At 39.6% G+C, this 15,368-nt stretch overlaps 1 protein-coding gene across 7 annotated transcripts in view; it reads left to right on the top strand.

The window, feature by feature from the left end:
• LOC126470497 (exopolyphosphatase PRUNE1-like) overlaps nt 1-15,368 on the top strand; it is a 1,085,806-nt gene that overhangs the window by 54,392 nt on the left and 1,016,046 nt on the right. For all 7 annotated transcript variants that reach the window (XM_050098372.1, XM_050098370.1, XM_050098376.1 and 4 more), the window contains exon 3: nt 8,659-8,924. In XM_050098372.1, coding sequence (XP_049954329.1) covers nt 8,659-8,924 — 266 coding nt within the window. The remainder of the gene's footprint in view (nt 1-8,658; nt 8,925-15,368) is intronic.

The raw sequence follows: 15,368 nt of genomic DNA, 5'->3' as shown, positions 1-15,368 counted from the left end.
CACGTTCGTCATCTGGCCACATGGTATGGATAAACTCCTTGATTCCTTACACATCTAAACTCCATACACCCCAACATCAAATTCACTATGGAGACTGAAACGGAGGGTAAATTACCTTTCCTTGACGTCTTGGTCAAGAGAAGGGCTGACGGCACCCTAGGTCATGGAGTGTATCGGAAGACTACGCACACTGATCTGTATTTGCACGCAGATAGCTGCCACCACCCTTCACAGAGGAATGGGATACTTAAAACTCTAGTACATAGGGCGTGCACTATCTCTGACGCAGAGAGTCTACCCCAGGAATTGGAACATCTGAGAACTGTATTTCGAAAAAATGGGTACTCAGAGTGGCAGATTCAACGTGCTCTCCGCCCAACCACTGCAGCACAACCTGTTGAGATGGATGAAGTCACGAGGGAGGAGGTAGGCACTGCATTTATTCCATAAACAGGCGCACTCTCGGGGAAAATCGCCCGCATTCTGAAGAAACACCGGGTCGGAACTGTGTTTTGTCCTCCAAATAAAACTCGTGCACTGGTGGGGAGCGCCAAAGATGACCTCGGTTTGAGGAAGGCCGGCGTGTACCAGATTCTGTGTGAATGTGGCAAGTCGTATATTGGTCAGACGATGCGTACCGTCGAGGATCGATGCCGTGAACACCAGAGGCACACTCGACTGATGTATCCGAGCAAGTCGGCGGTCGCTGAACATTGTTTGTCGGAAAATCACGCCATGGAGTATGACCGCACGAGGATTCTGGTACAGACGTCAAGATACTAGGACAGCGTTGTTAGAGAGGCCATCGAAATTCGCACCAATGACGACCTCATAAACCGTGACTGTGGCTATAATCTTAGCAAGGCTTGGGAACCAGCGGTCGGGTTAATCAAGAGTAAATCGAGCAAACGTATAGTTGTGACGACCACGGCGGACAGAGCCATCACACCAACGTCATCTCAGACGCCGTCGCAATCTGTTCCACCGCGCGACCGTGGCGCGGGGCGCGGACGGCGGAGGGAGCGCGCCGCGGGCGGAGGGTATTTAAATCGGCCGCCGTCGCGACCGAACCCAGTTCCCTCTGAGCAGCCATAGCGTACGGATCTCCGTGCCGGCACGTTCACAGGAGCTCAGTCCGTCAGTTCACCTGATGATGGCGACTTGTATGATCGCCGAAATATTGTGCCCGTTGGACACTATAGACCGGCAGCATACCCGTGGATATTTTGACAATCTAGCACAGTTTACCACAGTTTCAGTACTACTCTAACTCCCAGCCACTACAATTCTCATTCAGGTATTTGATATCCCATTATGTCATATGTGCCGGTAATTTATTATGTGTTCCTCCATATGGCAAAACATTTAATGAATTGATTAATCTATGTCATTTATATCGAGAAACGACGACCATACCCTCAATATCCTTCAACAGTTCAATTGAACGTTTGTGAATTGCACTGATCTCACACACATTATCTATTAAAGCTTTTAATTTTATCCTGCACATGTCCACCCATACTAATGGTTGCCCTACAGTCTCATTTTCTTCACCATCCTTCTTCTGCAGTAAATGCTTTTCTATATCTTCTTGGGTCACCATTCACCTTCCCAACCTTGTACAAGTGAATCTTCAGCCCTTTTCTCATAGCATTCAGTTCTTTTATTTCTACTTTACAACATTCTACTTCTATCCCTGTTTATCTCATCCTTCCTTGTACAAACCATGAAAACACAAACTTCCTCTTCTCACCTTCAGAATTATTTTTTTAGGGACTGAATAGTTCTGCGACACCCAAGCTCTCATCTGCAACTTCATTACCTATCCACCCTTCAGCCACAACCTGTTGCATCATAGACTCATCCCAAACATATAATTCAGGCTCTCCTTCAGAACTTTCATCACTACTTTCTTCATCGTTATCAATGTTGTTGTTACTACTATCTCCCCTACTCCCTTCATTATCTACTATATTCTCGTTTTCTTCTTCTCTACTCCAGTGGAATATGATTGAATTTTAAACAGACTGACATGCTTGTACTTGGTGGCTATCAGCACCATGGAAAAGGTGACTTTAGTTGTGTCAGGGTGAAAGGTGGTGTAGCAATGTTCATCACTGACGCATTCCACTTCTCACCTGTGCCTGTAACCACAATGCTACAAGTGGTTGCTGTTCAGATAGTGGCCCATATTGCTGTCACAATGTGATCTGTGTACCTACTGCCCCATGAGCCCACTGCCAGTGATGTCCTAACACATCATCTTGATGTCCATTGCTGCTTTTAGGGGACTTTAATGGACACTGTGTTCTGTGGTGTTCCTCTATTATTGGATAGTTTATAACACCTCTTGCGCACAGGTAAGTCAAATTGTCTATCAAATCAGTGTCATCCAATGATTGCTCTGAATACTTCAACCCTTTAGTCAAATGTTCACAATATTCTTTCATAGATTTAACAGTGCCTTTGTAAATGTCCTCTTTACATCTTTATACTTCTGATGACTACTTTTCAAGGAACCCTTTTGTAAATTTGTGAAAATTTTCATAACTTAATGGTAGGTCTCAACCCCACTTAAAACTATCCGCCTTTAATGAAGCCCTTCATAGGAAAAGCTTATATTTTTCTGACCATTCTACCATTCCTTACCCATGTATAAATGCCACGGGTATAAACTCCCCTTACGATCAAAGACTAGGTTGGAAAGATAAGTTTCTCGTACAGCTGCAGCTTTTGGCTTCATTACTGTACCATTTCCTTCTGCTTTCCTCTCTAAACTATCCGCATGTCCCAGCACTTCTAAAGTGACGTCCCCAACTAAAGATTTGTACCAGTTAGTTCAGTAAAAGAATTTAAATTAATTCAGTTATACTACTTACTGACCACACCCTGTAGTGTTGCCATCTGATGGCTTATTAACCTAATACTTCGATGTGTACAGTGAGTCAGTTTGCACCCATAAGTCACCAACTATTGTAGACCAGAAACTTTGTATCCATGTTTGACAAGTTCAGTTTCGTTTTATCTAAAAAATGTTTTAGATATTTGGTGGGTTCTAACTCTCTTTTTTACAATGTGCATTTCTTGTGTATTATCAATGTTTTTCACTGAGTGATTACATCTTTCGATTGTGTGAAGTACAATATTATGTAATTGCACGAACATATTTTTACTGATACTCATCCATGTATTTCTCTAGCACAGCCTCTGAGAATGGAATAAGGGCGAAATGTGTAAGGCAATATAAAATTAATAAACAGAGTGGTCAAGACTAATATCTGGTTTTGAGTGCATTAAAAAGTGGCTGCGACATCTCGCAAAGCATTTACGCATCTTGTTGCTGATAATACAATGAAAATACTTTTATCTCGGAGTATCCTTTAGATAACTCAACCTTACAAAATGCAAGTACATCCATCTAGCAGACTTTTACTATAGTTGTAGTACTACTCTAGACCATGGGTTGCCACTCTGCATTTGCCCACCTTAGTGCAAAATATTAGTTGAATAAACAGCTCACAGGTGGACCTTGCATAGATTCCCAGGCATTAAAATTTTCATTCAAGTGTTTGGTATCCCATTATGTCACAACACAGTATGACAAATGTCTGAATTCTGGTGGTGAATATGCTGAAAAATTGCTCAACACTTCTTGTATCTGTTTCATTAAATCTTTCAGTTCAGCTGTGTTTTGAGTTTCGTTCACAATCCCAGGGAAGCTTACTTTATGAATACATCTTGCATAACTGCCAATATACCTGATTGTGGAATTGGAAAGCAACTAAAATAGTAAATAAAGGCAAGCATTGGAAAGACCAGGATGGAATAACATAATGTGGAAAGGCTTGACTGCTAGTCACCACATGAGGAGGTACTGAGTTGCAGACAGGTACAATGAGAAATTCTGCTAAATTGTTTAAGCGTTTGGACAAAATCCTTCTGAAGTAGAAAACTAGAAAACACACACACATTCACACCAGTACAACTCTCCCCCCCCCCCCCCCTCTCTCTCTCTCTCTCTCTCTCTCTCTCTCTCTCTCTCTCTCTCTCTCTATATATATATATATATATATATATATATATATATATATATATATATATATTTTCCACATGGGAAAAATATATCTATAAACAAAGATGATGTGAATTACCAAACAAAAGCGCTGGCACGTCGATAGACACACAAACAAACACAAATATACACACAAAATTATAGCTTTCGCAACCAACGGTTGCTTCGTCAGAAAAGAGGGAAAGAGAGGGAAAGACGAAAGGATGTGGGTTTTAAAGGAGAGGGTAAGGAGTCATTCCAATCCCGGGAGTGGAAAGACTTACCTTAGGGGGAAAAAGGACGGGTATACACACTCGCACGCACGCACACACACACACACACACACACACACACACACACACACACACACACACATATACAGACACAAGCAGACATATTGAAAGGCAAAGAGTGTGGGCAGAGATGTCAGTCGAGGCGGAAGTGCAGAGGCAAAGATGTTGTTGAATGACAGGTGAGGTATGAGTGGCGGCAACTTGAAATTAGCGGAGATTGAATCCTGGTGGATAACGGGAAGAGAGGATATATTGAAGAGCAAGTTCCCATCTCTGGAGTTCAGAAGGGTTGGTGTTAGTGAGAAGTATCCAGATAACCCGGACGGTGTAACACTGTGCCAAGATGTGCTGGCCATGCACCAAGGCATGTTTAGCCACAGGGTGATCCTCATTACCAACAAACACTGTCTGCTTGTGTCCATTCATGCGAATGGACAGTTTGTTGCTGGTCATTCCCACATAGAATGCGTCACAGTGTAGGCAGGTCAGTTGGTAAATCACGTGGGTGCTTTCACACGTGGCTCTGCCTTTGATCGTGTACACCTTCCGGGTTACAGAACTGGAGTAGGTGGTGGTGGGAGGGTGTGTGGGACAGGTTTTACACCGGGGGCGGTTACAAGGGTAGGAGCCAGAGGGTAGGGAAGAAGGTTTGGGGATTTCATAGGGATGAACTAAGAGGTTATGAAGGTTAGGTGGATGGCGGAAAGACACTCTTGGTGGAGTGGGGAGGATTTCATGAAGGATGGATCTCATTTCAGGGCAGGATTTGAGGAAGTCGTATCCCTGCTGGAGAGCCACATTCAGAGTCTGATCCAGTCCCGGAAAGTATCCTGTCACAAGTGGGGCACTTTTGTGGTTCTTCTGTGGGAGTTTCTGGGTTTGAGAGGATGAGGAAGTGGCTCTGGTTATTTGCTTCTGTACCAGGTCGGGAGGGTAGTTGCGGGATGCGAAAGCTGTTGTCAGGTTGTTGGTGTAATCGTTCAGGGATTCCGAACTGGAGCAGATTCATTTGCCACGAAGACCTAGGCTGTAGGGAAGGGACTGTTTGATGTGGAATGGGTGGCAGCTGTCATAATGGAGGTACTGTTGCTTGTTGGTGGGTTTGATGTGGACGGACGTGTGAAGCTGGCCATTGGACAGATGGAGGTCAACGTCAAGGAAAGTGGCATGGGGTTTGGAGTAGGACCAGGTGAATCTGATGGAACCAAAGGAGTTGAGGTTGGAGAGGAAATTCTGGAGTTCTTCTTCACTGTGAGTCCAGATCATGAAGATGTCATCAATAAATCTGTACCAAACTTTGGGTTGGCAGGCGTGGGTAACCAAGAAGGCTTCCTCTAAGCGACCCATGAATAGGTTGGCGTACGAGGGGGCCATCCTGGTACCCATGGCTGTTCCCTTTAATTGTTGGTATGTCTGGCCTTCAAAAGTGAAGAAGTTGTGGGTCAGGATGAAGCTGGCTAAGGCAATGAGGAAAGAGGTTTTAGGTAGGGTGGCAGGTGATCGGCGTGAAAGGAAGTGCTCCATCGCAGCGAGGCCCTGGACGTGTGAGATATTTGTGTATAAGGAAGTGGCATCAATGGTTACAAGGATGGTTTCCGGGGGTAACAGATTGGGTAAGCATTCCGGGCGTTCCCATCCTTTTTTCCCCCTAAGGTAAGTCTTTCCGCTCCCGGGATTGGAATGACTCCTTACCCTCTCCTTTAAAACCCACATCCTTTCGTCTTTCCCTCTCCTTCCCTCTTTCCTGATGAAGCAACCGTTGGTTGCGAAAGCTAGAATTTTGTGTGTATATTTGTGTTTGTTTTTGTGTCTATCGACGTGCCAGCGCTTTCGTTTGGTATATATATACGTTTAATGAAGTATCATAATAATTCACCTACGATCTTGATCAATTTAGAAATTTATCACTCTCTAGGTCTTCTTACTTCCTCACACTTGCTAGTGGTACAAAGAAACAAATGCATTCTGGTTTTATGGCAAAATCATAACAAAAACATTGTAACACAGTGAAGTTTGCTGCTCTTTATATTGCTGATGTACTAAATGAGTAACAAGCTTATTTTTTCTCCGTGTTTTAATTCACAATGAAGAAATGCAACCTCAAACTGTCAGACACCATTCCCTCTCATGCTGCTATGGCACTTGCCAAATGTGTCACTGGGCTTCAGTGGTGAAGTGCCATATTTCAGATCCAAAGGTCTCAGATTTGATCCCCTGTCAATTCTAGAATTGTTATTTGTCATTTATCATTTGTTTCACATCTGGCAGTGTTTGTTAATGTGAAAAATGCCAAAATGCATCATGGTTCAGAGTCCATGTAAAAATTTAGGTCGTCCTATAACTGGCTGGACAAGTCAATTCAAAGATTGGAAAAGGCAACAGCATACAACCTCCAGTAGGTTGGTCCATGCTAATTAAAACACTATGACGTTCAAACCAGCCTTCAGGTTGATGCCAGCTTCTGGTATTTGCCATGTGTTCACAGTTGTCTTTCATTTGAACTTGGCTGTGCCAATAATTTCCAAGGACTTACTACAATGAAGTTGATGGCAGTTCCAAAGTTATGTTAAGCTCAGCTTAATCTCTCTGTATGAAGGCATACCAAAAAGTACTACCTCCGAATTCTTATGTGAAAACAAATGTTATTAACAATGTCCACTTATTTCCAGCCCTCTGCCACTAGCATGGTAGTGTGTAAGGTAACCATCTCAGCGCATTAGAAATATATAATTGAGTTGTTTGTACATACACGGAGCACCTTCTTCAGTGTGACAATGCTAGACCACATACAAGTGCAGGGATATTTATAACAATCCAGTGCCTTGAGTTCACTGTCATCATTCATCCAACATACAGTCCCGACTTGGCCCCATCCTATTTTTGTCTGTTTCCAAAATTTAAGGAAGCACTGCAAGCAGAGGTAAGGTTGTGGCTCCATCAAGAAAGTCAAACACTCATCAGTGATTGTATCAACATATTGGTCTCTTGTTGGGAGAAATGTGTTTGTCACTTGGGTGACTGTTGTGAAATAAATATGTAGATGTGAAGAATAAAGATGTAGAATGTGAACAGTGTTTGTTTTATTTAAAAAGCTTCAAGAGTTTTCTCACTTTTCAGCATGCCCTCATATTAAAGGGCTCGTTAAAAATTAACTAGACTGTTATCAATGGGTAACTGAAAAAATGTCTTTAAGTTCAAGGACAATGCCTATGCCAGTAAAAGAAGATCTAAATGACTAAGCTCTGTCTGTATGGTGATCTCAAGGCTATGATGTGTATGCAATCTGTTGTTGACATCTCCCCTGTTCCATGGATCAAAGAACGCTTATCAAAGCTGGCTCTCTCTCTCTCTGAAGTGTATCTGCAATTGAAATTAGTCACATTAACAATGATTGATGATTATCAATACAACCTTTTGCTTTTGGCCGTACAGGTAGTTTCCATTTACTGTGGCCAGTGCCACAATTATATTTCCGTGCTTCATTGAGCCACTTATGCAAGTCATTCTGGCATTAGTAAACTACTGGAATGGCATTTTTGTTGCTAGTTCAACATAACAGGAAAACTTCAACAGTTTCACCACTCTTTATCAACTTGTCTATCAGTGCAGTGTCTGGACTTAAAAACTTTACCAGACTGCATACAAACAAACAACACTTACACTAGTATGCAGCAATTATATTCTAGCCAGTGAAATACAAACAGCAAACACAAACACTTATTTGAAAGCAGCTGAAAGACTCAAAATGGAAGGCCCTTTGTTGATAACCATTCTCCGTTACTACTTTCAACCCCTACCCTTTACACTTTATATCTCTTGGCCAGGGGTTCTAAGTGACTTATCCTTTTGTCTATTGGTTATAGCACTTTATTACACCTTTTACATTGCTCCTAATGAAAGGTGTCATTGTTTCTGAAACCTCACAATATACAAACTTACACAGTATTTGGTAAGTAAATGCTATTTAGCTTCCTCCATACAACTCATAGTCTTCATTACTTGACTTTCACATTGATACAAAAGCCAGTTAATATATATTTCTTAATTTACCATTTAACTGACACAAGCAGTGCATTTTTGGAAGGCTTACTTCAATCATTAATCGCATTAGGAGCATCATAGGTATTTCATGTATCTATCTACCAAAATTATTTTGAGTATAAACAAACATTCTGTTCACCATGTCATGATTTTGATTACCTGTTAAAAAAACATTCTTAATTAACTTGAATGTCTGTCTACTTTTGTATCTTGTGGATTGAAAGTTACTAGTGCCTTTGTTCTTCTGTGAGTGACATTTTCGTTTCATTGCAGGGATACAATAGACCTCAAACATATCAGGTCATCTACACATTTGGAAGTCATATTAGTTGACCAGCATACTTTATCAGAGAGGGATCTATGGCTGAAGTCACATGTGTCAGAAGTTATTGACCATAGACCTTTAGACCCAGACTGGGATTGGAAGAATACTTCGAAAACAGTTGAATCTGTTGCATCCTGTGCAACTTTGATAGCAGAGAAACTTATAAATCAAGATGCACTTCCAGTTCCTCGCAGTATGCTCATACTGTTATATGGTAATAATTCTTGTTTTAACTTAAGCAAGTACTCATATGCAATCAGTTAAATTGTACATGCTCCATAGTTTTAATTTTATTAGATTTTGATTGTTTAGAGAGTAGAGACATTGGTAAGACATGGAATTTGAAGGAGGAATTCCTTGAGGATTTTTGTACTAATGAGAGATTTCTAAGTATTATTTTAGGAGATGATTATAAATCAAATAATAAATAATCATGCAGTAAAAAAGAAAGTTTACATTGGTGGTATTTCGAGTTATACTGTATAAAGAAGAAAAATAGCATAGATTTATTACTTGGCTTTGTAAGTCATAAAGTGGGCCTCTGCAGCAATGACAACTAGTTTAAATGTGACTTGTACATTTGTATTTTAGTACTAAAAAAGTTGATAGCAAGCCAATAGCTGTGAAAAATGTGTTGAATTCTGTTCAAGTTAGTATAAGCCATGCCAGGGTTATAAGAGAAAGTCAAAAGAAAAAAAAAATTATAATGCGTTAACATGACTAGGCACTAAAACTTTGATATTAAAGAGTGCACTTCAGTTGTAACAACTGAATTTAGTACTTCTGCATATATCAAGATCATAACATTTTATGTGCTGTTAGGGAAATGCTGTTAGGGAGGTGGCTCACACAAAAGTGACCCATCTCTGATCAACTATTCTGTATACTGTAGGAGATGATTCTTTTTTACTGTCAGCTCAGTAGTGCTGTTTCATTGCTTAGCGACCACAGGAAGCTGGCCAGTGATGCACAGCATTTGAGCGGGTAACAAGAGCCAAGCTGCAAAACAAACATGCATATGTGTTTGGACCATGTCCAGTATGGTGCAAGCCCAATGCCTAAAAAGAAAGAGAGGGAAAAAAGTGTACTGTTCAACCAAACCCACAATTTTGTGTTCTCATTGTGAGGGAGTAATTTGAGGCAAAGAAGATGGAACCGCATTTCCTGTTGCTCAGGTTGTAAAGAGGACCACAGAGCTTTGAAAATAAACAAAAACATGGTCATAATGATAGGGAAAGAACTCTACAATATAGATTGTGATCAGAGTGACACAAGGCTGCAGACACCAGAAAAAAATCTGCTAAGGAAGAAGCACACTTTTGGGAAAATCCTGTTCTTTGTGTAGCTTTTGAAAGCTTTTAAAATCAGCACATTTCCATTGTATACAGTGATCAAAGATATGGCCTGCAGCTATTCACTTATTAATGGACATAAAATATTAATTCCAAGGACATATGTTGTTGCATGGTGATTGTAGGTTGCTGTGGAGGATCATGGTATGATATTCAAAAGTTTTCTGTGGCTAGATGAAACCTAGGTCAATGCTAGCAAAGCTCAAACAGTACAGAAAAAACTTTTAAAATCAGATTATGATGGCAATGTGAATTGAGGTTTTCCATTGCTGTACGTGCAGCACTCTCTGTAATTTAAGATGAGAGCTTGCTGTTGACTGATTATCACATTGTGTATACTTTTTTCAGATTATAATTATTAATATACTGATTAATTACTCTGTTGCCCATTGTAGAAGAAGTTAAGAATGGAAATATGTAACAACAAAAAGGAAAACAATGAATGCTTGACAATATTGAAAAACATAATTTGTATTTCTGATGTCAAGTATATCAAATGACTAGGATATGTCAGCATATTATATATGTAATAGCTTTTCTCAGTTTTTCAAGTTTGTGTGTTAAAGCAGTTACTGAAAATAAATTTATGCGTACTGTCAGAAACTTCATAATGTTGCAATTTTTATTTTTGCCACTAGAGTATGTGAGGCACAGCAACTGGGGCACAGTATGCCTAATTGAGCAACATTGCCACCTAGCCCCATGAACAGTCAATACCAACCATTTGTCTCGTAGACCATAAGTTGAATGCCAGTAAGCATTTTTGATCAAAAGGTGTCTGTCATTGGCCCATCTTCTGCACTTGAGCTGAAAAGTCAAGCACAGCCCACGAGGCCAAAGCTCACTCAAATTGATAAAGTTAGTGGGTGTGGGGTAATGAATATCATTTTTAGGCTACTGGAACTTCTTGGGAGTGCTAAAAATTGGTCACATGTCAAAATTGATTGCAGATTTGGGGAATCTGTGATTTCAAATTTGGTTGATGGGAAACACTGTAAGTCTGCATTGTGTGCTGTGTGAAGTAAGAACTTTGGCTGAACTGCTCAAATTCTATATTACAAGTCTCTGTTTGCTACCCAGTATTATACAGTTCATCAGAATGAAAATCTGATGAACTGGATGTGAGCTTTACTGTAAGGTACCATTAGTCTCACGAGCAAAGCAAGTCATTAATTTTCAAAATTTTGTATGTTTTAGAATATCATTGTAATCTGTTGTTGATTTGTCAGGTTCCTTTTCATTTTTCCATTCAGTCTGTTTGAATATACCCACACAAATTTTCCGAAGTAAATTGTCACCTGAAGCCATTAATACAGCAACATACACTGAAGAGCCAAAGAAACTGTTACACCCGCCCAACATTGTGTAGGGCCCCCACGAGCATGCAGAAGTGCCCCAACATGACATGGCACGGACTCGACTAATGTCTGAAGTAGTGCTGGAGGGAACTGATATCATGAATCCTACAGGGCTCTCCATAAATCTGTAAGAGTACGAGTGGGTGGAGATCTCTTCTGAACAGCACATTGCAAGGGATCCCAGAGCAATTCTGGATGTGTAGGGTGTCACATTGTCCTACTGGAATTGCCCAATTCCATTGGAATGCACAATGGACATGAATGGATGCAGGTGGTCAGACAGCTTGTACAGTCCCCTGCTAACATGCAGGGTCCATGGATCATGAGGTTGTCTCCATATCCATACACATACATCCGCTTGATACAATTTGAAATGAGACTTGTCCGGCCAGGCAACATGTTTCCAGTCATCAACACGCCAGTGTCAGTGTTGATGGGCCCATGTGAGGCATAAAGCTTTGTGTTGTGTAGTCATCAAGGTTATACGAATGGGCCTTTGGCTCCGAAAATCCATATCGATGATGTTTCATTGAATGGTTTGCATGTTGGCACTTGCTGATGGCCCAGCATTGAAAGTTTCAGCAATTTGTGGAAGGGTTGCAATTCTGTCACATTGAACAATTCTCTTCAGTTTTCATTGGTCCATGAGCTTGCAGAATCTTTTTCTGGTCACAGTGATGTAGGAGATTTTGATGTTTTACCAGATTCCTGATACTCACAGTACACTCATGAAATGATCATATGGGAAAATCCCCACTGCATCGCTACCTCAAAGTTGCTGTGTCCCATCACTCGTGAGCTGACTATAACACCATGTTCAAACTCACTTAAATGTTGATAACCTGCCATTGTCGAAGCAGTAACCTATCTAACAGCTGTGCAAGTCACTTATTGTCTTATATATCCATTGACAAACACAGCACCATATTCTGCATGTTTACATATCTCTGTATTTGAATATGCATGCCTATACCAGTTTCTTTGGCACTTCGGTGGAAATATGTAATGACATTAAAAAGGAGGTGAGCACAATATTATTTTGATAGAGCACTGACAACATTGTAAATATTATTAACTGTGTATTGTTAGAACTTAGCATTTCATTTAATTTGCATTTTTAACAATTTTATTTAATCATTCACCTTTTCACTACATTCCTAAACATATGAGAGTATTTACACCTGAGATAACTTTTAAAGGAACGTGTTACCATCATCACTGTTCATTTACTACCAAAAAACTATGTGTTTACAGAAATATTTATCACATTTTCAAATTACTGTTATGCCATTTATACCTTTACTGTTTTCTTCATATCTTTGCTTACCAGTTGTTAAGCACATTCACGCAAATTACCTGTTACAAAGACAGTGACTCAAACTTAAGTCCTAACAATAAATGAAAAGGAAATTAACAACACACTTCGTATGCCATGATTGCAGTATAGAAACTTCTATTGTTCCAGGATGACTGGTTTCAACATTCTTATGCTGCCCTCATCCAACCTAAGGGGAGAACATAATGTTAGTGGGAAATTTCATATATTATATGAAATACAAAATTTCACTTACCTTATGGATCTTGTTATAAAAGTGCCATGTTACATTACATTAATTCACAGCACAAAAGACACTTCACACACACACACACACACACACACACACACACACACACACATCTTGATAAAAACACATAGTTAATAAAATGCATACAGTTGATAACATCCTTGTACCATCCATGCACATCAGCGTTGGACATGACTCTCTCAGGCTTACTGCACTGTGCTGCAGGTGAAGTGTTAACATACAGCCAGCAGGTCAGCTACAAAGTTACCTACCTCATTGTTGGATGCCGTGAGTAATACACATTAAATGATCACATGCTGTGGCCATCCCACAGTGAGATAGATAACTTTGTAGTGGATATGCTGCCTCTATGTTAACACACTGCCCGTAGCTCAGTACTGTGTGGCAAGCTTGGGAGAGTCATCTCCAATGCTGATCTTCATTAATGATATGAGAATGTGATTAACTTTATGTGTTTATCAACTGTGTGTTTCTTCAAGATATGTATATGTGTTGAGTATCTTTTTGTGCTTTGACTTAATGTAATGTAATGTGGCACTTTTTACAAGTTGCATAAGGTATGTAAGATTTTATATTTTATATAATAGGTGAAATTAATTGTAATCTCCCCCCCCCCCCCCCCCCCCCACTCTTTATCTTCATGTTCTCCTCTTAGGTCAGATGATGACAGTGTTGAGACTGGTCATCATCAAAAAATAAAAGTTTCTGTACTGCAGTCATGGCCTATGAAGTGTGTTCCATTTGTGCCTTACAAAATAAAATAGAAGCAGAGTATTGTGTATATTCTACAGGATTAGTTTATGTAGTTAACCAGTTTTTTGTCTACTAGGCCATCATCACACGTTAACTGATTATTGTCATCAAAAAACTTCCAAAATTTGTAAACAATGTTGGAAAACATGTTACTCATCTAGACCGAGGCACAAATGCATAGTAAATGTAATCTTTGACAGGGCAGTGGTAATACAATTAAAAAGGTGAAAATTGAACAATAAATAAAATATAAAGAGAATGAACCACTGAAATCATTAACACTAAACTCAAGAAACAGCACCTATGCCACAATTTACATTAAATTAACAGTCCTAAGGAAGTAAAATTGGTGCTTTACAAGAATACTAATGAATAGCTTGGAAACAGGTATTACATATGTAAAGTGACACAGAGACAGTATAAAAGATAGAATTGACAATTATAACAACAGAAAAACATATATATAAAATAATTGAGCTTGTATTATGGCAGAATAGATACTCACCAGTATAGATACTCATCTAACTGACATTATTAATACTTCTTTCAGGACAGGGGAGTTCCCAGCAAAACTAAAACTCTCCATAATAAAGCCACTTCACAAAAAGGATAGTACAGCTGACATAAATAATTATAGGCCAGTGTCATTATTGTCAGGCTTCTCTAAAGTAATTGAAAGAGTAATGTATGAAAGGCTAGCTGACTTCCTGAATAAAAATAAAATACTGACAAATGCTCAAAATAGGTTTAGAAAGAACAGATCCACAGAGACGGCAGTCTTCCAGTTCATGAAAATGGTTGTAAATGCCTTGGACAAGAATGAATTAAGCTATGGAATATTCTTAGATTTATCTAAAGCATTTGATTTAACCAGCCATGACTTATTGCCTATGAAACTAGAATGTTATGGGGTTTGTGGACTTTCCTTTAAATGGTTCACGTCTTATCTCTCTGATAGACAACAGAAAGTACAAATATGTCATGAAGGCAAGCAGAGTGTCTCTAGGACAATAAATGAGACAGGAAAATGATTTAGTGATAATGCTTTGATCATAAATAAGGATAAAATGGTATTTATGAATTTCAGTAATATTAAAAGTAAAGCTAGAAGGAGAGTAAAAGCTGGGTTAGGGAACTGTGGTATTGCACAAGCTCCATACACAAAATTCCTTGGTATATGGGTGGATGAGCACTTGAGATGGGAAAAGCATCTAGAAGTTTTGAGTAAAAAATTAAGTAAATGCTGCTATGTGCTAAGAATGCTTCGGGAATGCTGCAACACTGAATCATTGCTGTGTGCCTATTATGCTTACATGAACAGTTTGCTTAGATATGGTGTGATCTTCTGGTGAAATACAGGTACGGCAAAACGAGCTTTCAAACTTCAAAAAAAGGCTATTAGAATAATGAAAGGGGTTCCCTGCAGAGTGTCATGCAGGGAAATATTTAAAGAATTTAAAATAACGACTCTTCCTAGCTTATACATCTATGAATGTGTATGCTTTCTGAAAACTCACCAGGAATTTTCAACATTAAATAATCAGGTTCATAACCATGAAACAAGAAACAGGGATGATTTTCACAGAGACACCCACAAAGCACTCTACCA

The sequence above is a fragment of the Schistocerca serialis genome, chromosome 3 (genome assembly GCF_023864345.2).
Source record: "Schistocerca serialis cubense isolate TAMUIC-IGC-003099 chromosome 3, iqSchSeri2.2, whole genome shotgun sequence".
NCBI classification, from domain to species: Eukaryota; Metazoa; Arthropoda; class Insecta; order Orthoptera; family Acrididae; genus Schistocerca; species Schistocerca serialis.
The sequence above is the reverse complement of the archived record's forward strand: the minus strand, read 5'-3'. Positions and strand labels throughout refer to the sequence as shown.